The sequence below is a fragment of the Pyrgilauda ruficollis genome, unplaced genomic scaffold (assembly GCF_017590135.1).
Source record: "Pyrgilauda ruficollis isolate IOZ18807 unplaced genomic scaffold, ASM1759013v1 scaffold8, whole genome shotgun sequence".
In the NCBI taxonomy this organism is placed as follows: domain Eukaryota; kingdom Metazoa; phylum Chordata; class Aves; order Passeriformes; family Passeridae; genus Pyrgilauda; species Pyrgilauda ruficollis.
The window spans coordinates 1333368-1355905 of record NW_024529932.1 but is presented as its reverse complement, the minus strand read 5'-3'; the positions used below and the strand labels follow the sequence as shown (position 1 = coordinate 1355905).

Genomic DNA, 22538 nt, shown 5'->3' with positions numbered 1-22538 from the left:
TAGATGAACCCCACAGCCCTGGAGCCTCATTATCTGAAGTCCGACTTAACTTTTATCTGTACCTGCTTTGCAAACCAAACTCCTCCATGCAGTGTAGTATTTCCACAAATCAAACATTTGATGTGTGTGCAAATCAACACAAATTATTTCAAAGAAATGCACAGACAATTTTAATTATACATAGTAAATTTTGAGTCATAGTTGATACATAGTAAATAACTGTGAGTCAGATAATGTTATAGCTACTTACATCAGTTTTAGGTCGTGCTCCAGTCAACACTTGGTAAGGTAAACAATTTAGATTCTGGTAGTCTCCTCTTCTATTTTTCCAAGATACTTTTTCTTTATGATCTCCATAAAGGCCTGCCTCTACTTGAACAGGGCACTGTAAGAGAATTTTTTAAACCCTATAAATAAAGACAAGTCAGAAATATTTTTCATGTGAACTTGACGATAAAAACTTAGGAATTTTATCTTTTCCTCCGATTTCATCTTTTCCTCTGAATTTTTTTCCTCTGATGTAAGCAAACGTTTGGTTTTGATCTTTTTTTTCTTAAAAGCACCTGCTGCATCATTTTTACACTTTGCTAAGCGAGACATCCCACCATTATGGTAAGTCGCTTCCTTAACATCCAGTATACACAACTGGAGAACTAATCAATAATAGTACACCCTCCCTTAACTTAAAGGAAATGAATCACTTTGTAGAAAGAGAAATGGTTTTATTCAAATTATTTTAAACTATCTTTTACCTTTATTTCATGTTTATTTTTGTATATTAAACAGAGACCCAGAAAATTCCCATTTTCAAATTACAGATTCTGAACTTTTCAAATAAAATTTTCCTTATTCCCTGAAACCTGGGGAGTTCTCATTTCACTGTTCCACTCTCACACCATTTTTTAAAAGGTCGATGTCCTAACTCTGGGCCCACACTGAATGCAGTGTCAGGAAGAGACCAACAGCATAACTTTCCCCCATGTATCGTCGTTTGCTCAAGGAAAAATTGGCTGAGTGAGCAAGAAGCAATACATGCTGCAATCCAGCAGAATTCATACTACAGACAATCAGGGAAACAGGGTCATGGGTGGACTGCAGAGCAATCCCAAGCTGTTGGGCACAATCATTCCAATCAGCCCATTTTCAGGCTCTTCCTCTCCACAAAGCAACAAATATGCTGCTGATCTTTAATAAAAACTGCCCAGTTCCCAGTTAGTATATTTTGTGGGGATGAAAAATGATGAGGCTTTGAAAAGGTGACAAAATAATTAGTATGCAGCCCCCAAAAAGTTTGAAGACAATATACTAATGCGAAAGAATTAAATGAATGTGTAATTTAAAGAAAAACACTTTGTTCAATGAAAGTCATATCTCTAATATAAGATGATCACAAAATAATCAAACAGGATTTCCCTGTCATTCATGAATAACAAAGGACTAAAACTGAAAAAAAAAAAGCGATTCTTAAGATTTCCTGCTTTTTCTGTACCGAAACCTTTTCTGTACTGAGTACAAGACACTAAGTGGCGATGAAGCAGGCACATTAAACAACAGGGAAACACAGTGCGGGAAGAGTGACTTCTCTCTGATGTTTCATTTACAAAGTGCCTCCTTCTATACTGCTAAGAAGGACTTTTTTTTTCATTGGAAAGGTACAGATTTTACAGGAGTACAGCTATTTGCACTTAAATCATGTGTTCATAGCACTGGTGAGAGAACGTTTCAGACAATAATTTGATTATAGATAATTACTTTTAATATCTTCTCTGGATCAGCTACTGAGGAAACCAGTCAGTGCTACATCCTCATAATATTTAACAATGAAAAAATGACCAGTAGTAATTTGTGGTTTACACAGATGCAGGAACTAGTCATCCCTTAGCATTCATGCAAAAGCTATTATGTTTTAGAAAACACACTGAATTTTCTCACCAAAATACTGCAAGACTCTCTATTTTCACCCAATAGATCCCATAATATTTATTTACCCAGTTGATTTTCATTAGCACATATTTTGGCTTCTTTTGTAAAAAAAATTCTGTTTAAATGAGTACTATTAATAACACATACCCTCACAACAGGAAAATGCAAAGAGTAAAAAAAAAATTTAAAAAAAAATCAAATAATTACTTCCATGGACAGGTAAAAAATCTTCAGTAGAAAACTAACTGGCTCAACCTAGGGATTAAATTACAAAATATGTTTCTGAGATACACCATTTGTCATAAGAAATAACTCTGTCATCTGTTAAAAATTGTCCACACCCTCAAGAGAACAACTTTCAGAGCAGCAGCTCCAACAAACCATGTTCCTACTCATACAGTAGTCACATGCTTTGGAGATTTCAGGTCTCCAAAGTCAGCCTCACATCTCTAAACAGTTCACCCAAAACCACTGTCAATCATAATTTCTTGTGTCAGTACCCAGTTGAGATTAAAACCATGTGAAGAACACAAAAGTGTTTCATTTTATAGAAGCCAAATTTACACAGTTACTAGTAAACACATGTTTGAGAGAGGTCTTCTTTTTATTCAAGTTTCATGGTAAGTGACAAGAAGAAAACATTTGATATGTGTGGAATAAATTACAAGCTATAGTTAGAAATATGGTACAAATATAATGAACTGATAGAATATAAAATACTCATACAACTTGTGTGAAAACCAGACTGTTATTTTTTCCACTGCAACTGTCATTTTGAGATCTGCAGTATCTGTTTCTTTACAGTATATTTATGGAGAGATTTATGAGGATCTATTTCTTCTTTGACTCCAAAGTAAAACTAAGGCCACCCATTCTGACGCAAATTATTCATTAATATTTAAATCAGAGCAGATGATTCCCTTGCCCTACAAATTCTTTTGCAGAAGACAGCAAATAGTATCCCATCATCAGCTCCACAACAGATTTTCCAAGACTCTTTTCTTGCTCTGATCTTGCTGGTCTCACCAAAAAGACTTTGTATTAAGTAACCTGTCCAGCTTCTGTATTGAAATTGGCTCTTGGAGGTTTAAAGGTCATTTCCAGTTTGTCAAATAAGGCTACAATAAAAAGTGTCTGACTCACATATTTGCCTGTCCACAGACAACTAAAATGAAGACATCTCTTCTATTCTTTAGAGTGGAAAGAGGTGGCTTGATAAAGAGGACTCCAACTCCTCAAATATCATATTAAGCAAAACAGTAATTTTGGTGCTGGTGTTGGAAACATCCTAACACCCCAGCAGAGGTTTTTGGTGGGAGCATATGTCCCAGGGAAAAGGCTGTGTTGAGGCCTCAGGAAGAGAAGTGCAAGCATCTGGGGTGCTGGTGATGGCATTCCCTATGCAACCATTTCTGATGATGCTGCTCTTATGTATCAAAGCTCATTTGAAAATGTCATTTATTTAGATTTTTCTGCTGTTTACACACAATATGCCCTTCAGTGAGTGCTTCAGCAAAGGATTTGAAGTCATATCCTATGATCTTCAAGCCAACATGAAAAAAGAATGATGCCTAACCAAACCACGGCTTTTACCTCAGTGCACAGCCATAAAATAATGGGTGTTTGGATCACTGGTTACCAGACTGTCTCACAATGGGAAGTGTTTAAACTCTGATGGCTGGAATTTCACTTTCAGACAGAAAAGCAGACTACATCGCCACTGTATTTTGACAGAAGACATTGAGCATTCTCCTGCAAGGAGACAGAACACTGTCCCTTAATAGGCATATTAATTATGAAATTAATTCAGCTGGACAGAGCTGGTTGACACACACAGTAAGAAGGAAATGAGAGATGGCCATGGCCACTCTGGTACTAACACTCTCTCTGCAGAACTTAGAAACACAAAGTTCAAGAGTCTGAAAATCCCACCTAGAGAGACACGAACATTTACATTGTGATGATCCACAAAGATGCTTACTTCAAGAATTTACTTTTACAAAATGAAGCAGCAGTGACAGCAAAAATATTCACAAAAGATCACCTTCCATGAACTTCAAGCCAACATTCAGAGCTGAAAATCCTCACAATTCTATCTTAAGAACTGAGTTTAATCATAACTTGAAGCAGAGAGCGAACACTTTTATTTCTCATGCTGGTCATTCTCCATTAATTGTTTATATAAAAAAACTTGCTTATTCAAAAGTTAATAAAATAATATCATTGCTCCTTTAATCCTATTTGCCCTCAAAATAAAAGCTTGAGAAACTGTTTGTCATCAAACAAAATATTCTTAACTAGAGGATTGCAGCTCTAAATCAACTATTCAAATAAAAGAAAGAAAGAAAAAAACATCTAGTTGTTCTGGGGTGATTGGGACACTAGTTCAACTCTTAATGAAGATAGTGTCTCTCTCTTGCTGTTATACCTTTAAATAAACATAACAAGTATTAATAGGCTAGCACTCAAATTAACAATCTGAAAAACATGAAAGCAAATATCCCTAAAAAAAACCAAACAAACAAAAAAAAAAGTGTACAATGATTTTAAGCTATCCTGACAGAAAATTTGTAAGTTTCACCCTATCACAGTTCTAGTTATTTGACCCTTAGTTATCTAATGTTAGAAATTTCATTTCATTAAGTGAAAAGTTTTAACTTCACCCTAACACCTGAGCTCCTTGGCCTACTCAGAAACACAAGTGGATCTAAAACTCCACTCCTCCATGGCTGGAGAAGTGTTGTAGCTAAATGTTAGAGAATGTATCATATGACACACACACATTCTTACCAGTTGCTTGTGCCTTTTAGAAGAAGGAGTACTGGACGGAGAAGAGCCAGCACTCAGAGCTTCTTCAATATCTAAGTTCAACTGTTCCAGTTTCTTCATTAGCCATGGCATAGAGTCTGGCCATTCAGACTCTTTTTCTGGTTGGGTCTAGAAGAAATCAAACATATGTGAAGTCTTAAAATATTCAAGCTGTTTGTAACTTGAAGATGCTTATTTTCTCTTCCAGCCCCCAAGAAAAAAGCTGACCAGTTCTGTCTCTGTCCTTGAGCAACATTTTTCCATTTAAAAAGCTTCAATTATCACTCCAATCCCGATGACACATATTCATAACTGTTCTACATACTCAAATGACTTTTGTATAACTGAATGGCTTTCTAACACTTCATCTTGGGTGACCCACTGCTATTTCAAGCTAAGCAGAATCAGGACTAAAACTAAACTCACTTGAATACCTCTTCTTAAGCCACTTCTATTTCAGTATCTATCTCAAAAAGCACTGACTGCTTTTTGCCAACAGGAACTAGAATATTGAAGGTCATCATGTGAACTGTATTATTTATATTCCTTTACTATAATTCTAGACTTGTAAAATCCTCTGTCCATATGGTAGGAATACTTTATTGGTTACTTTGTCACAAAAGGATGCATTTTCCTTTTTATCTGAAAAGCTTTACTGTATTATTAAACAAAAAAATTAATCCATTGTAATGTAATTGACAAAGATGCTTTTCTTATTCCTTAATTTCCTGGAAATCCTTTCCAGTACTCCTAAAGCACCTCTCCATGGTGGTCCCTATGTATACTGCCTATACTATGTATTATGCCTTGTTTTCCTTATTCACATCACTTCTAGTGATCCCCTGCAAAAACCAATCCCACTGACCTCCCTGTCAACACAGGCAGCTACTGCTCCCCAGAAGACTGTCCTGAAGCTATTTCAGTTCTTTCATCTTCCTTCCTTTCACAAACAATACATATCTTTGCACAGAAGATAATTCCATAGTGAGCATGATCAGACAAACAGTAATAATGCATTTTCATCCTGCCATAATCCTAAGAGCATCATACCAACACTCCTCAAAACCTAGGGGAGATAGATGAGTACTGTTATTACTCTTACCTGAAAAATCTTTATGGTGCTTTGTTTCCTTAGAGCGTTTCGCAAGTGGAACAGAAAGATAACTAATTGGCTCACTATTGTAGAAAAAAACCCCTTTACAAAGAGAATCCAGGAGATTTACTCCTCTATTACACTGATATATATTATTACTAATGGAATTACTCATTTTCTTCCCAGTAACTAAGGTCCCAAATCATCAGACATCGAGTCCCATATTAGCAACAGACACATGTTCCCTTCAAAGGGGCTAGTATGATCTTTATAGGGATTGTTTCAAAGCACAGAAAAATAAATATCGCAATTTTTACTTTTTCAAATCCTTATTTGGAATTTCACAATTTTTTTCAACTGCCTGAAATGCTGTTATAGCTGCTAAGCTGTACTTCAGCTCTACAGCTATTAAAATTATTTAAAGAGATACTCTGATTGCTTCCCATTGTCTTTCTAACCATTTCCAAGTAAACTACAAGAGGTTCCACAGAAAATGAGTATCAAAACACATTTCTCATATTGAATCCTTTTTGAGTGAGATGACCTCACACAGGAAATGTGCATATTGATATATGTCCACAACACTTATTTGTAAACAAAGCAAATGTTTTCCTGTGGTTTTGCTTCCTCACATACTGGTCTTTCCGATACTAAACAACACTCAAAAAAAGACTCAACTAGGACAAAACATGGAAACCCACACAAATCCCACAAACAATATTGTATAAATTCTGTGAAAATCTAATAGGAATGTTTTATTTCTCAACACAGTTAAAATGCAATTTATGAAAAAGGGGCTGTAAGAATATGTTTTCTGACTCAACAACAGTAAACAATTCTGAAGCAACAATCACACAGGGAAGTGAGTAAAGCACGTTTGATTTCTGTGAGCTATGCAGAAATTGTTCTTGCCAGGTGACAAGCACTGAAGGTTACATTAGAAGTTTGGATTTCTGAGTTTAGTAAGACGCAGGAGCAACTTCCATATGTTGAAACAGACCACTTTCAGTTCCATGACAGAAAAGAGTATTTTGAGGGGTGTTGGAGAGGTGTCTCTGATTTAGTACTTTCCATAGAAAATACAAAGATAAAAATTAATGAAGACTTTAAAAAATTTCTAAGACACTCCAAATGTATGCAACAGCACACGTGACATTGCATTACAATAAAAAGTACACCTCCACGCACAGGGAAGTAAATTTTGCCTTTATCTCAACAAATATTTACCTACTGGAACAATACTTCCAATATTCACTAATGTTCTTTCAAACAACTGTATGAACCAAGCCCCCTTATTTTTATAAATTTCTTGTTTTAATGCTACAGAATTCAAACTACAGTCATTTCTAAAAAATACTAGTCCTAAGGAGTTTCACCAAACTATAAATCTCCTAGAATTCTCCATTCAGTTCTTTTTTTTTAGTTCAATAAGACTCTATATTGTGTCTATTAAGGGGATGAGGAAAAAGATGGGGTTTCATTATCCTTGAAGATAAAGCCAAATGGGCCTAGTTAACAAATGCCATTCACTAATTGAAAATTTGGCACAAAAGCACCATTTGGAACAAATGCTGATTGGCTACGTATTTCAAAGGTTGCCTGAAATTCTTGCTAAACAGAAAAAACATGATGCTACTTACATTCAGAAATATACAGCCTGCACAGTAGGACTTCTAACTGGTGAATAAATTTTGCCTAATCCATTCATGAGGAACACAGCTCCACAGTGTTCAGTCCCTGTAACTAGGCTGGACACTATCAAAGTGCTCCAAAGAGCTGAGTACCAGTGTTTCCTGCCCATAGCAACTGCACAGGCAGTAGGGTCAGGGCGCCTTTGGAAGCTTTTGTGTCTTGCCCTTCAGAAGGAAAAAAATCTCACTTTAAATTATCTAGAGAATCATGGCCTGCCTTATTAATTGTTTGGGGTTTTTTTCCCTAAAGGTTACAGGGAGAACACTCCTTTCCATATATTCTCAAGGTCTTTCTTTGTTGGAGCCATAGGCATTCAGCAATGCATAGGAACGTTGCTACCTTTTGAAGAACCTTGAAAGCACAGAGACCAAAAGTGCTTTACAGAAACACTTTTTACATGCTACCTTCAAACACAGAATCATTTAGTTTGGAAAAGACCTTTAGGATCATCAAATCCAACTGTTAACCCAGCACTGCCAAGTCTACCACTAAACCATGTCCCTCAGCGCCGCAGCTACACATCTGTTAAACACCTCCAGGGGTGGTGACTCCACCACTTCTCTGGACAGCCTGTTCCAATGCTTGACAACCCTTTTAGTGAAAAAAAAAAAAAAAAGAAATTCCTAATATCCAGTCTAAACCTCCTATGGTGCAAATTTGAGAGCATTTCCTCATGTCCTATCCTAAACAGATAAGCAGATAGATATAAAAAGTGAGACCAGAGAATCCCGTGTCAAACAAGTGTTTCAAGGAGGAGCAACACTGTCTATGAAGACCATGGCATACCCTAGGCCAAAAACAACTTATTGGCCTTGAAAGTGAACTCTTTTGCCATACAGATTTCTCAAGTCCCACATACTCATGCTAGATTAAAAAAATTGTAATCATAAAACAAGAATCATCCTCTATAGAAAACAGAAGATTAGGTGGCATGAACTTTCTAAAATCAGCAACAGATGCAGCTATTATGCTTAAGACAGCTATGGTATAGAAGAATTATCCCAACAAGTAAGATTTACTGAGACATATTTAGCAATCAGCCCAATATAAAACTCAGTTCTAGTAGCTACTTCCTACATCAACCACAGTATTTTAGAACAGCTTAATGACTTCGTTACATGTACACATTCATACATATCCTGATTCTGTATTCACTTGCATAGCCGAAATTTCATTACTACCAACACCAAATTAGAGGTAAAACAAGGTGCAATCATCGAAACACTTACTTGCTCTTTTCTAACACTGAAAAGAAAATACATTCCAGACACTCAAAGGTTAGTGCCTTTTGGACCAAAGGCTTCTGCACATTGTTTTTCAGCTTTCAAGTATTCTTCACTAATCTTATTCAGCAAAAACATCTGTGATAAAAGGCATATTTGTTTCAATGTTTGGTCATGAGGCTTATTGCAAGAGGCATAATAGCTGCCAGCAAATCTAAATTTAAACTGAAAGAATGTGGCAGAAATGAACAAGTCCATATAGAACACTCAGGGGTCAGGGTTAACCCCGCTGCCAGACCTCATCCTATACTGGAAGCAGAAAGACTTTCCAAGTGAAGGGTTATGAGAAAATTACACAATTCTAAATTTATCTGATAATTTGTGGCTTTCACTTCAGAACTTCAATAGCTCCAATTGTTCTGGTAATTAATGTATTGTACAACTTTGGGTAGTAAATCAGTAACCACCAAGTAAAAAATACCAATGCTATTTAACCCTCCTCCCCATTAAATCTGCTCAGATAAAAATTCTCTCTGATGTGCAGCCTAGATCTGTAAATAATGATTTTGTGGAACAATTTCAGGGACCAAATATCATATTCTGCTCTTGCTGCATGGATGGGGCTCCTCTGTTCTTAAAAAATTTCTGTGTAAAAGAAGGTCTCTCAGCCGCTGATGGCTTTGCCTACAGGGAATGGGGGAGGAAGCCAGGTTGATTTGCGATGCAAAATCCTTCAAAAAAAATTTATTTAGAATACAAGGAACTCTTTCATTCAAGAAATAGATATATATGTGCCTTCTATATTGAAGATAAAATATTTCAAAGGGAATTTTCCTTAATATCCCACTACAGTGTTGCTTAAGTATTTACAGAACTGTTGGACGGACAACTAACTTGTGGCACCTTCATTCTGGAAAGCAGGTGAGTAAACTCAGCAGTTGGCAACGTTTTCACTTCTAAGAACTGTATGGTTATATATCAGAAATCGTGAAGGAAGTCTCTTCCATCTCTCAAGTCAGCAGGCAAGGCCATGCACATAGGTTTCTGGGAAAATGAAAGCTCTGATCCCCAAAACATTCACCTAAGACAGGCCGTAAGGACCATAGCAGTTTTGCAGACAAAAAGCCACAGAAATACTAATGTGAAGATATGTGTTAATCTGTTTTAAAGAAAACACCATTTCCAAGACAAATTATTTTCCCCTAAACTTATTACACTTCTTAAGTACATCTGTGTACGGAGCTTTGATTTTCATTCCTGTCCAGCCACTTTGTTTTTGCAGTTTTCCTTGCAGAAGGCTGCTGCCTCAAGCTACTGATTTCTTCAGACAAGTTTTCAGAAGTGACACAAGCCATACCTGTATGAATGACAAAACCTTTGGTGTTTTCTGATGTTCTAGAGCAAAGTAAACTGAATTTTAAACACATTCAATTTTGTTTCCAGCTTCTCTGCATTTTCCCTTAAAGTGGCCCCACACACCTCCTTTAATTTTCTTTTGCTAAAGCTCAACTATGACTTTATATGTCTGTATTTAAGCACACCACTATGTCTTTGAATAATGAATACAGTAAAATATAAAAAATACTGTGGAAGTACTAACTTCAAGATATAGTGCAATAAGGATATATGCTTGGAATTTTTTAATGATTAATAGGTGCACAACATGGTAGAAAAAGGAACTCAAAAAAGCCATAAGAAAATAATGTAATTAACCCTGACTTCATTACACATATTTGACTACTTGACTTTTCAAAGTCAAAGTAGCTCAGAAATGGACTAAATTATTTTAATAACTGCTTTTAATCTTTCAGGCAGTAAACTGACAAATTTGACCTTTAATTGTATTCAACACATTGATCTTGCACAATGATAATGTCCATCGTAGGAAAGAAAACAAAATTCTGAAGTCCTGTCTCTCTTTTAAGGGCTCTTGCATCAGTTTTTAAGGAGTACTGCTCTAAGCTAGGCAGGACAGAACAGAACCCCTTATATCAATGGAATCTTCCAATACTAAGTTTATGGAAAATTTCCTAGATGAAGAAACCCAAGCTAATTCCTAGGACTGAAGGCCACAAACTGTATCAACATGGTGTTTCACCCAAGACAAGGGTGAAATTGGGAGGGGAGAATAAAGGAATTTAGCTGAAGACAAGGTTTGGGGCAAAATGTTTTGGAAAACAGTTCCACACCGCTGCAGAAGTTTTAAAGTGCAGTAACCTGGACAGTCTAATACAAAAATTCTGTTGCAGCTGCATTTTGTTTCTAGCAAAAGCAACTAGTTTTGTATTGAACTTCTCATTAAAAAAACAAAACAAAAAAAACCAAAAAAAAAACCACCAAAAAACAATAACAACTTAAAATGGCACCTAGTTGGTTTTAACATTTTGCTCCAATGATTAAATTTTCCAGATTCTCTAAGCCTACAGCATCTCCACCTTCTATCAAATTATGATGTCAAGCATCACCAAATTTCACAAACAGGCTGTTAGTCAAGCCTGTACTGATGACACATGGTACAGAACTGGCACCCAAAAGGCCAGACAGGCTGTCTTAATTGACATCTGCTCCTATTTCAGCATATGAATTATCCTCTTGGGTTATCCCATCTTCAGCTACTTCACAACAGATGTCAGCTCATAATTTATCTATTCTACCATTTCCTCCACCTTGTGAGGTGGAAGAAGTGAACTGCATTTCTGGTATTCAAAACACCTGTTCCAAGCAGTAGTCAAATTCCTGACACTGTCCATATTCGTTTGGTTTGGCACCATCTGCAACAGCGGCTGTATCTGCATATCAAAATTAGTGACAATGAATGTCAAAGGACTTTACACACATAGGTATTGAGACACAATTAATTTCTTCATGAAAAAATACTAATTGCAAAATCCTCTCTTACCATGACTCCCTTGGAGAATGTAACCAGCCTGTGTCTGTTCACAGCAGGTATCTCCCTGCAGTAATTCCTGATTATTAAATTCTAGGTTTCAGACTGGGTTCCATGAGACTGAGGGATCTCACGCCACTAAATCCAGAAAAAGTTACAGACTAGAATAAGTAACTTACAGATCCTTCTCCCCAATGTGGTTAGTTGCACCTTTTGAGATTGGGTAGGACTTAACCAGTTTTCCTAAAACAGAGTTCTATCTTTAAAAAAACCCATTATGGTTAGAGCTGTCCAGGATGTGTAAAAGATGGGCTCAGCTTCACCTTTGGTCTGATACATTTCATATGCTTTAAGGGGAAGGGATGTGCTTCTGAGAGACAGAGAAGAACCAGAAGATACTGATGCTCTAGAAAACAAGAAGGAAATACCTGTAAAACATCCCAGAGGAATTAGGGAGGGCTCCTTCCAAAAGGTGGGGCAGCCCACAGCCCAGCTGAAATGCCTCTATGACTAAGCACATTGCATGGGAAACAAGCAAGTGGAGTTGCAAACCATGGTACAATTAGAAAACTACAACGTATCAGAAAATAGCTGGGACAGAACTGCAGTCAAGGACTACAAGCTTTTTAAAAGAGACATGTAGGGGCAGGGGTTTTGTGCTCTGTGTTAGGGAAGGGATAGATTGTGAAGGGCTGCCTCTGAAAAACAGCCACAAAAATGTTACAGCCAGTGGGTAAAAAAATCAAAGACAGGACCAAAAAAGGCCATCTGCAGGTGGGGGTCTGATCAGGGGGAGACCAAGGTCAAGGCCTCCTGTTTCGGATACAGAAACAATCACACTCCAAGACCTCATCCTAGCAGAGGACTTACACCACACAGGCATCTGCCAGGAAAGCAACACAGCCAGCTGTAAGAAATCCACTGAGTACCTCAAGGACAACTTCCTGGTGCAAGTACTGGACAAACCAACCAGATGAAGAGCACTACTGGACCAGGTGCTCACCACAGTGGATGAGCTCATTAAAGGGGTTAAGACTGGAGGCAGTCCAGGCTGCTGTGACCTGGCTATGAGTTGACAAAATCAATGAGGTTGGAAAAGGCCCCGAGTACGTGGAGTCCAACCTATGACTAAGCACCACCATGTCAACATCATACCATGGCACTGAGTGCCACATCCAGTATTTCGTTGAACCTTTCCTGTCCATGATCTCAAGGAACACGGACCTGGTGAGGAGCAAAGCCAGGACCATTAACTTGGAAAAAAGGACATCAATAGTTAAAAATAACATGAACTAGAAAAGAGTAATACCAGCTAGAAGAGATAACAACAGGGTGTTTTAACTGAAAATGATTTTGTGACCCATGAAACATTTGGGAGATCCCATCCATAAACCTTCTAAAAGGTAAAATAATTTCGGGAAGGTTTTTCACTTTGGGAAAAAAACCTTCAAAAGTGCTAGGGGAAAGCTGGGCTTATTTACAGTATAAAGCACTGGAGCCTCCAAAGAGGGAGCACTCATGCCTTACTTTTGCTGCTGGCCCCAGAATGAAGGGAGCTGTGTGGTGCGTCCCAATGGGGAGTAGGGGTAGCACTCCTCCCCCAGGATCAACAGGAGCTAATGTGGGTGCCCTCCCCTCCTCCCCTGTCAGCTCCCGCTGTGAAACAGCACACACAGGTGACTTGTTTCACTGTTAACTGGGGTTTTGTTTAGTATTTATTGGTAAAGCACTAATCTTGTTTAATACAACAGTTGAATTAAGCAAGGCTCTGTCTGCTGCCTTTGCACGCTGGCAGCCAGGGTGATCAGTCACGACTGTCAGAACTCACTCGGACACAAGCTGGTGCTCGGTGTGTGGGCACTCCAAGGCACCGAGAGCTGGGAATCCATCCCTGCGCTGGCACCAGGGCTGCCCTGGCAATCCAACACACAAGCTGAGTAATTTCTTCTAAAAACACCAGTGTCAGTGTTTCCTTGAAGAACCCTGGAGCAGATTCTAAAGATTAAGATGGTGAAACATAAGACAGAGATCTCAATATCTGGCAAATTTCTAATTGTAAAGAAAGAGACACCAAATACCAGTGTACTTTTTTATTTCAAAAAACTCATGTAGGTAACTATAACCTTACCACTTGCATATCTTAAAACACCAACATTCTTGTTTTCAGTTACTGGAATTTTAAAAATTCGTATCTACAGTGAAGGAATTTCCAGGAAAACTAGTACTAGAGATTGTCTCCAACTACTTTGGAACTTCAGCTGTTTTCAAAGGAAGCTGCTTTTATATACCTATACTGAACACAAAAACATAACTTATAAAAGCATGGTTGATAATACAAAACCAGTAAAATCATAATAATACTACCATCATATTTATGACAAGCTGCTACACAAAACCCTCAAACCCACTAAGGATTAAAAGGATGCTCTTTCTAAAATTCACAAGCATCCACGGAGTTCTGTCAAATCTGACATTGTTCCCTGCCCAAGTTCTTACAATGCACTAATGAGAAGATACATTAATGTCAGCAAGCCATTTGTATGCAGAAATCTGAAATAATGGAACAAATAAAGAGCAAAAGGCACCTTTTGGAATTCAAGAGTACTTAAGGACAAAGATGAGAAAGCTTGGCAGAAGAGATGATACTTTTATGACTAAGGATACGTGGTGATGGGACAATGGATGGAACATGAATTTATGAGTGAACAAGATAATAGATGATAATTGAAATAATGTAAACCTTCTAAATTATATCCTGAACCAATTTTCATCATGCTAACAATGAAGAGAGGGCATTAATTCCAGGCCCAGAAAAGTAATTAGGCATGATTCCCAGATCTCCACTGGAAGTTTGTAACCCAAGTATCCAGGTTTAACCACTGGGCTTCAGTATTAATCAAAAACAATTTAGACGCCATCTATGCACTTGTTGTACGTATTTAATGATTTTTAAATGCGTTTTAAGAATTCACAACCATTCCTGAAACTGCTGAAATTACTAGAGAAACAAAAACAAAGAAAATTTACATAGCTCATATTGGTAACATTATTTCAAAAACTTGCACAAACAAAGCAAAACCCACATTACTCAAGAAATGCTACTACAGTTGCTAAAACATCACACTAAACTCATGATAACTTACACTTATCTGTAAAATAACAAATATGAGAAGTTATAGCTCATGCGTAAGCTGTACAAGAGATTAATCCATGTTTCCCATGTTACTGTGAAGGTGGTGAAACACTGGAACAAGCTGCCCACAGAAGTTGTGGATGCTCCATCTCTGGCAGTGTTCAAGGCCAGATCAGACGGAGCTCTGAGCAAGCTGGTGTAGTGTAAGGTGTCCCTGCCCACAGCAACAGTGTTGGAACGAAATTATTGTTAAGGTCCCTTTCAATCCAAACCATCATATGATTTTATTATACGCATATAGTTGCACAAGAATTCTTGTGGTTGCCCCAGAATAGCATGCACATGCAAACCTTACAAACACCTTGATATCTTCACACAAAATGAGAGCTGACATATGCTTCAATTGGTTTATGACATGCACGCTCAGAATGCCACGTAAGATTTGCAAAGAAATCAAATTTTGCAACAGCAGCTCTTGCAGCAGCAGGGAACCGCCCTGGGACTGGGACACGAGACAGCAGCACCATCCCACGTAAGGCTGTGCAAAGGCTCCTTCCTCCAAAAGTCATACCGAGGAGAAAGAACAAAGAAGGGGTTTCTCCAAACAAAAATGAACTTGTGAGCATTATGACCTGCAGGCCACCAGATTTTCTCAGATCACTCCAAACAATCTGAGTAGCATACTTTACAAAATAGAAAAATAAACCCAAAACCAACCAACCAAACAAAAACTAAAACAAACATAAAACCAAAACAAAAGTGTTGGTTTTCCAGATCCTTCTCTTGGTGGAAGCATTCTTTCACAAAAAAACTCCAAAAAACCAAAAAAAAAAAAAAAAAAATCCAACCAAAAAAACCAAAACCGAAGACCAACAAGAAAGCTCCCACACAAATCGTTTCCCCAGGCTCGTGCTCAAGGTCACAGCACACCGGTGCCGGGGGCAGGGCGGGGCCCAGCGGGGACCGGGGGCGCGGCACGAGGGCTCGGGGCGCGTTTGGGCACAGCCGCCCCTCCTGCCCCGGCTGCGGCCCCGGAGGCGGGCGGCTCGGGCGGCCCTGCGGAGGAGCGGGGCGGCGGGGCCCGGGCGGGCGGAGGGGAAGGAAGGGGAGGCGCGGCGGGGGCGCTGAGGGGCGGCCGCGGCTTCCCGCCCTCCCCGCCAACAATGGCGGCGCCCGCACGCGCCCAACGGTCGCCGGCCCGGCCCGGCCCGGCCCTCTCCAGGGGCCCTCGCGGGGGGGATGGGAGGGGCGGGGCTCGCGCCCGGGCCAGCGCCCCGAGGTGCGCGCGCAGCGCCTCTCCCCTTTCCCTTTCCGCTCGCGCCGCTGTGACGTCCCGGGAGGGGCGGGGCCGGGGCGGGAAGGCGGGGGCGGCGGCCGCCGGCGGCTTCTGAAGCAGATCTTTCATTTCTGGGCTCCTCAGTGCAAGAGAGACACAGAGCTCCTGGAGCGGATCCAGCGGAGAGCATCTCTCTTCAGTGGAGGATTGCAAAGTGTATCAAGGGAGTGGAACACCTCTCTTGGCAGGAAAGGCTGAGGGAACTGGCCGTGTTCAGCCTCGAGCCGGCCGGGGGCGCGCCCTAGCGGGCAGGGAGGGGAGCGCGCCCCGCCGGGCAGGGGCGGCGGGAGCCGCCGGAGTGGCGCTGCGGGAGCGGCCGTGCCTCGCTCGCCGGCCCCGCACCGGGAGGCATCGCCCGCACGGGCTCTGTGAGGAGAAAAGACGCCGCCAGCGGGGAGCGGCTCCTGCAGGGGGCGAGGCTGAGCCCCGCAGCCGCCGCCCGCTTGCCCGTGGGAGCGCTCGGCCCGTCCCTGCTGCCTTCAGGGGCGCGGCGGCTTCAGGGGAGGGGACGAGGGACCGCCAGGGTGCCCGGGGCCGGAGGGGCCGCCGAGCTGGCTCTGCCTCCGCCGTGCCCCGAGAGGAGCCTCCCCCGTGGTGTGGAAACTCTCCCAGCCGGGTCTGGCTTCGCCCCTCCAAGAAGTGACTTTTCCATATGCCTCAGGTTCTGCTTATGCCAGAGCACTTCAGCGGAAAGACCTGCCTCATGCCTTGGCTGGCGTGCGGACGTGCTGCTGATGCCTTGGCTGCACAGCTAAGCAGAGGTATACAAGGCTAAAAAGTAATCTGAAGCAGATCTTTCATTTCTGGGCTCCTCAGTGCAAGAGAGACACAGAGCTCCTGGAGCGGATCCAGCGGAGAGCATCTCTCTTCAGTGGAGGATTGCAAAGTGTATCAAGGGAGTGGAACACCTCTCTTGGCAGGAAAGGCTGAGGGAACTGGCCGTGTTCAGCCTCGAGAAGAGACAACTGAGAGAGACTGCATCAATTCTATGAGTATCTCAAGGGAGGGTCAGAGGATGGACCAGGCTGTGCTCCATGATGCCAAGCAATTGGACAAGAGGGAAGGGGCAGAAACTGATGCACAGGAAGTTCCACCTGAATATGAGGGACTTATTGCCTAAAATTCTCACTGTACAAGAGACAAAAGTGGTGGCCCACTATAAAACTAAGGATGACATAACACCAGTATAATTTTTTAATAGCTGCTGCTGAACTTATTTATGTGTACTAATTTGTCAGGCAGTGGGAAGTTACCAGGGCTGCTGATGAACTTATTTATGTGTACTAATTTGTCAGTAGGTAAAGCACATATTACCAGTTACCAGTAGGTAAAGCACATATTGATTGTGTCTTGCCAGAGTCATGGAGGGGGGTGCTGGGGGCATTCTGAGGGAAAGGAAGTAGAGAAGACATTGGCAGTGTTGGGAAAATAGCGGGAAGTAGAAACTGGAAATAATACAAGAACAGGAAAGGACTGGAGTGTGATGAAAAGCAGTGAGAGGTGTGGAATAGTTTGGGCAACAGGAGGTCCTGGAAGGGGTGAGGCAGGAGGCATTAATTCTGCAGAATATCAGGTGATAGTCTTAAATCTGAAAAGCATTTTGGAACAATTAATTACTTTTATGAGATAATCATCATGGGGTGATTAGGTGAATTCTGCAGAAACAGTAGGACAATAAATTATCACTTCCTATCCTGAGATGCTTGATTTTATAAATGACTTCTTTTTCCCTCATGAAGAGCAATTAGTCCGTGATCAAGGAACTGAAGAAAAATACATTGCAAGGGTTGTTCAGAGCTTATTTGCTGATTTTATAGGATCTGTATCATTCAACTCACATGCTCTTTTATTTTTTCATAAGCAGCAAAGGCGTTTCGCAATAGCTTCTGTTTAGGTGTCAGCCTTGCCAGGTTGCTCCTTGCAGAGCACTCGGGCAAAGCAGTGAACTTCATTCTGTCTCTTGTGCACAGGGATCAAGACAGGGATTTAGGCCTAAATCCCCCCTGGATGTTAGGCAGGGGAAGAATAGTGGATTAATAAACAGTCACATAAAAGAAAATTATTTTTTGTGGCAAAATTGCAGCAGATGAGTGCATTTTTGAAAATCTTTTCTGGAAAAAAACCCCAGAATGAGGAAGGAAACAAAATGCTTCTGTAACTAAAACTACAGTGTAACACAAACAATACATTATGTACTTTTTTAAGTTTTGAGTTGGCCAAAGTTAAACGGAGGTGGGAGTAAGTTTGGAATCAGAAATACCATTGTGCTTGGTGACTAGATAAAACTAGCTCCAGGTATAATTTATAGTACATGTACATTTCTCAGTTTTAATGTTTTGTCTCTCCTTGTTTTGAACAGGTCGTGGGTTGTAGCATTTCAATTATAAGGAGCTTGTCAAAGTGACATAAGGACACTGATCAGAGCAACAAATAAATCTCCTTGTATAAATTTTTGGAAGTGAGAACGATGAGTAAAGAGGCACATTTTTCTTTTCATTGTCTTAAGTTTCTTAAATGCCTGCACTTAATCAGATGGAATCTCCCTCTGGAGCTCTTCAAAGACATCAGTGTCTTAACTCAACTGTGTAAGAAATTTATGTGCTTCATTTGACAGCCTGCTTTCTCTATAGCATGGAAACTGGATATGTTCCCTAACACCCAGATCCAGATAATATTCTGCTGATGTCTTAACTCTCTGTTGAGGCAAGACGTGCTGCCCGCTTTCACTCCTTCTGGTCTTCCTCCTACACCCCAGTTTTTCTGGAAGAAAATTATAAGAGCTGCAAACCTACTCCAGCAGCCCCCATGGATGATCAGGAACCATAGATGTTTAAATATCTGAGTGTCAGAGAATTAATCACCTAAACTACAGAGATCAGATTTCACTCCTCCCTGCCTAGTAAAACTGGCAAAAGCTTTTAACCTGAAGAAGCAAAGGGTCTTACAGATAACATTCTGAACAAACCATTGACTGTACCTGGGACACGTCTTGCAAGTCACCTCTCTGTGTCTCTGTTTGGGGTTTTTTTGCCATCTTTTATTTGGTAAACTGAAGTATCTATTTCTGCTACCTGCCTATGCTAAAAGCTACAGCATCAGGTGTGTTACTATAGTAATCTGCTGTGGTTTATGCTTTTTCTTTTTTTCTCTAAATGACAAGAATAGCCATGAAAAATATAGGAACTAAGAAGCTGAAGGAGTTGGGCAGAATTTAAATGCTGAATTAAGATAATCACGTAATGCACAAGAGCAGTCATCCCTTATTAAAGTAGTGTGTAGTTTTATATTTTTAATTATTAATGCTAGTTATGTGCCTAAAGTGTTCAGAATTTGAAATACATTTCAGAAGAAATACATAAATATTCAGAAGAAATACATAAATACCATGTGAGTGATCAAAACAACTTTCAGAACTTTAACTATTCATGGTATTTGTACTTATTGATGCTGTCTGTAAACAGCTGAAGCCCTGTCTTGCTAGAATTAAAAAATAAAAAAGTAAATGTTGTGAAGTAAATGTTGTATTATTACAACATAATACTGACTGCATTTGGTGAGTGCATATATGTATAAAACTGACTGCATAATATTTTGCTGCTCCTGGACATCTTACTTTATGAAGACTCTTTTGTGACCTTTTTTAGTCACAAACAGAAACAAAATAGTGACTATATATTTTAGCATGTCCTTTTTAACTTGGGAAGAAGATAGCTCAGTTAGAAAACCTAAAACACTTTCTGTTAAACAAATCAGTTTGATCTCAATTTTTGAAGAAAAGGTGCTTTGATAAAGCAGCCTTAGGCATTGTTCCTGAAGGAAAATAATAGTTTATGTGTTCCCAGAGCTTGTAAACATACTGCTTATACCACCTAAGTGTTTTTGTATAACACAAAAGTTGGAAAATAAGGCCTGGAGATCAAAAAAAAATCTTGCTGTAAGAGTATGATGCTCACTAAATAGCAAAAACTGCCGTTATCAGAACTTTAAGGTTCAGTCATGTTCCTTGTCCCTAGCTTCAAACACCATCTCCTGGAATGAGGAGGGTTGAGGGACAGCAATGATCTGTAGCAACTACTTTTAAAATGTACAAAAGTTCTGCAAAACCTTCAAAATACAACTGCACTGAAGAAGTTCTGAGGCAGGTGAAGCTGAAAACATGAGCCTGTCCCAGGGTTTCACTTACCAAGAGTTAGCCTGACTGTTATTGACTTCCAGTTCTAACATAACTTGTATTTTGGAGTACTTTAGTTTTATTTGTATTTGCCTGGCTCTTTGTGAAGTACCTTAACTGAAAGCATTCAAAAATTCTGTTTATCCTTGTTAAGGTATTTGGTAAGCTTTATTTATAAAAGTAATGGTTATTAAAAGGAGCAGGAAAATATTACTATTTGGAATTACTAGGAGAATTACAAGAAAGAGCGAAAAACCTCTACTGTGGGATGATTACCAGCAGTGATAATTATATTCGCAAATGTTTCAGTTCCCTGTGATATGGCATATTTTAGAAAAACCCCATCAACCACAAAAATCCACATAAAGATATCTATTGGTATAACTCTGCAAATAACTGAAACCAAACAATTCCTAGGCTAATTCAAGGATTTCAGCTAGTTTCTCCAGTTACATACTTCAAGGAAGTGAATTTTGAAATGCAGGATACTTAATAGCAATAATAAGGAAAATCTTGCTAGGAAAATGCAGTATAATGTAGAATTGCATGCCTTGCAGGTTTAGGAAGATCTCTAGATATCCTTGAGAGGAAAGCATTATGTGCACCTGGGCTATATCCAAATGTGCAAGGATAAAAGCTGGAAGGATCATAGTTTGTATTTTAGCACACAGTCTTAATGCAATGCTTGAGGAACTTAAAAAAGTGACAAGTTCTTCCAATTGCTCTCCAATACTGCTCACCTCTGTATAGTCCCAATTATGATATTGCCACCCATAAAAAACCCAAAAACCCAAACAACAAATCAAAACCCCAAAACCCAAAACAATTCCAAAGGGAATTGGTCTAGACAACTCTTGAATGGGAAAATGTGCATAAACTGATCAATGTTTATTGAAACAGCCTGGTTGCAAGCCCACTCAACATATATTTGAATTTAAAATTTAAAATGCCAAAGTGATAGCAATTTCATATCTTACATGACAAGTGTTTTTCTTTTCTTTTAATTGATATTTGTCAATGCATCAGACTAGAATTACTTTTCAAAGACAGCTTAATTTTGACAACTTTCCTCTGGGTAAAATACCTTTACCTGCCAAGCTCCTTAGTAGCCCACCTAGCAAGCTGCTGGAGGCTCCTGACATATCACAGCCAGGGTAAGGAATTTTTCACTGTCATGGAGAATTTTGAATATTTGGGGAGTTTTTTTCTGAACTAAAGTAACCCCAAATTTAAAAATAATTACTTCCTTTGCAAAATGGAATGCTTTTATTTGTCATGCTATACCTAGGAGGCTGGGGGTTTTGATATATATTGCCAATTTTAAATTGGATGCATAAACCAAATGTTCCTTCTTAAATTTATACATTTTCAACCATACTTACTACTCTTACAGATTCCTTTTAATTTTCATTAGAATTAAATGCTGTGTGTTCCAAGGTGCTTGCGTGAACACTCTTTGGCATTTGCAACCATTTGAACACAATTTCCAAACAAGAAAAAAGCACCCATCAAGAAGGCCTAGTCTTTTTTTTATTATTATTTTAGCTTAGATATCTTAATTCTGTTTAATGCAACTTAAACTCATCTTCTTAAGAACTTTGTACAAAACTGGAAACATTGCACACAGGAGAAGATGATCACAGATAAAAACTCTGAATGTATACATTCCAATTTATAGCAATTCTAACTATTTTAGAGTTTGCTGTTATTTTTTGTTTGTATTCATGGTAAATTCTTTTGAAGAATTTACCATGAATACAAACATACAAATTGAAGAAGTGGCAATTTTAGAGTTTGCTGTCTGTCATTCACATGCAAAATGCAAGCTTTGTCATGTCTGAAAAGTTTGGTTTCAAAAGTGTTTTCTGAACTTCTATAATTTGTTTTTGCCTTTATTTCAGAAAGACCTGAGTTTGTCTGTGCTTGCTTGGAATACTGGGGGTTTCCCACTAAGGCTTCTTAATCTCATTTCTCGCTTTCAATTTTTTTCCCTTTTTTTTTTTTTTTTTTTTTTTTTTTTAACATCAGTGGCATTATGTGTCCCCCAAGACAAGGCTTGGACAATTCAAGATAGCACTTGATCTGTTCTACAAAAAACACAAACCAGAGGGGTATCTTGATGGCCCCTTTGCATTAGAAATGCATCATAGTATTGCAACTTTTATTTTTAAAAAAAGCCCCAGGGTCTTTGGAATGTTTCTGTCTTCCAGGGGTAATCTTTTTTAGTTTAATCATCTTTTATCTCACAAACATGATAATTTTCCAAATATCA

At 39.3% G+C, this 22538-nt stretch overlaps 1 protein-coding gene across 6 annotated transcripts in view; it reads right to left on the bottom strand.

Moving 5' to 3' along the window:
* STARD13 (StAR related lipid transfer domain containing 13) overlaps positions 1 to 22538 on the bottom strand; it is a 287066-nt gene that overhangs the window by 208976 nt on the left and 55552 nt on the right. For 2 of the 6 annotated variants that reach the window (XM_041487316.1, XM_041487313.1), the window contains 2 exons: positions 4714 to 4860; positions 251 to 385 (listed from right to left, as the gene is read on the bottom strand). The exons of 1 other annotated variant lie outside the window; for it this stretch is intronic. In XM_041487316.1, coding sequence (XP_041343250.1) covers positions 251 to 385; positions 4714 to 4860 — 282 coding nt within the window. Of the gene's footprint in view, positions 1 to 250; positions 386 to 4713; positions 4861 to 13454; positions 13596 to 22538 lie in introns of those variants that run through there. 3 more of the 6 variants (XM_041487317.1, XM_041487314.1, XM_041487321.1) reach the window with 3 other exon arrangements.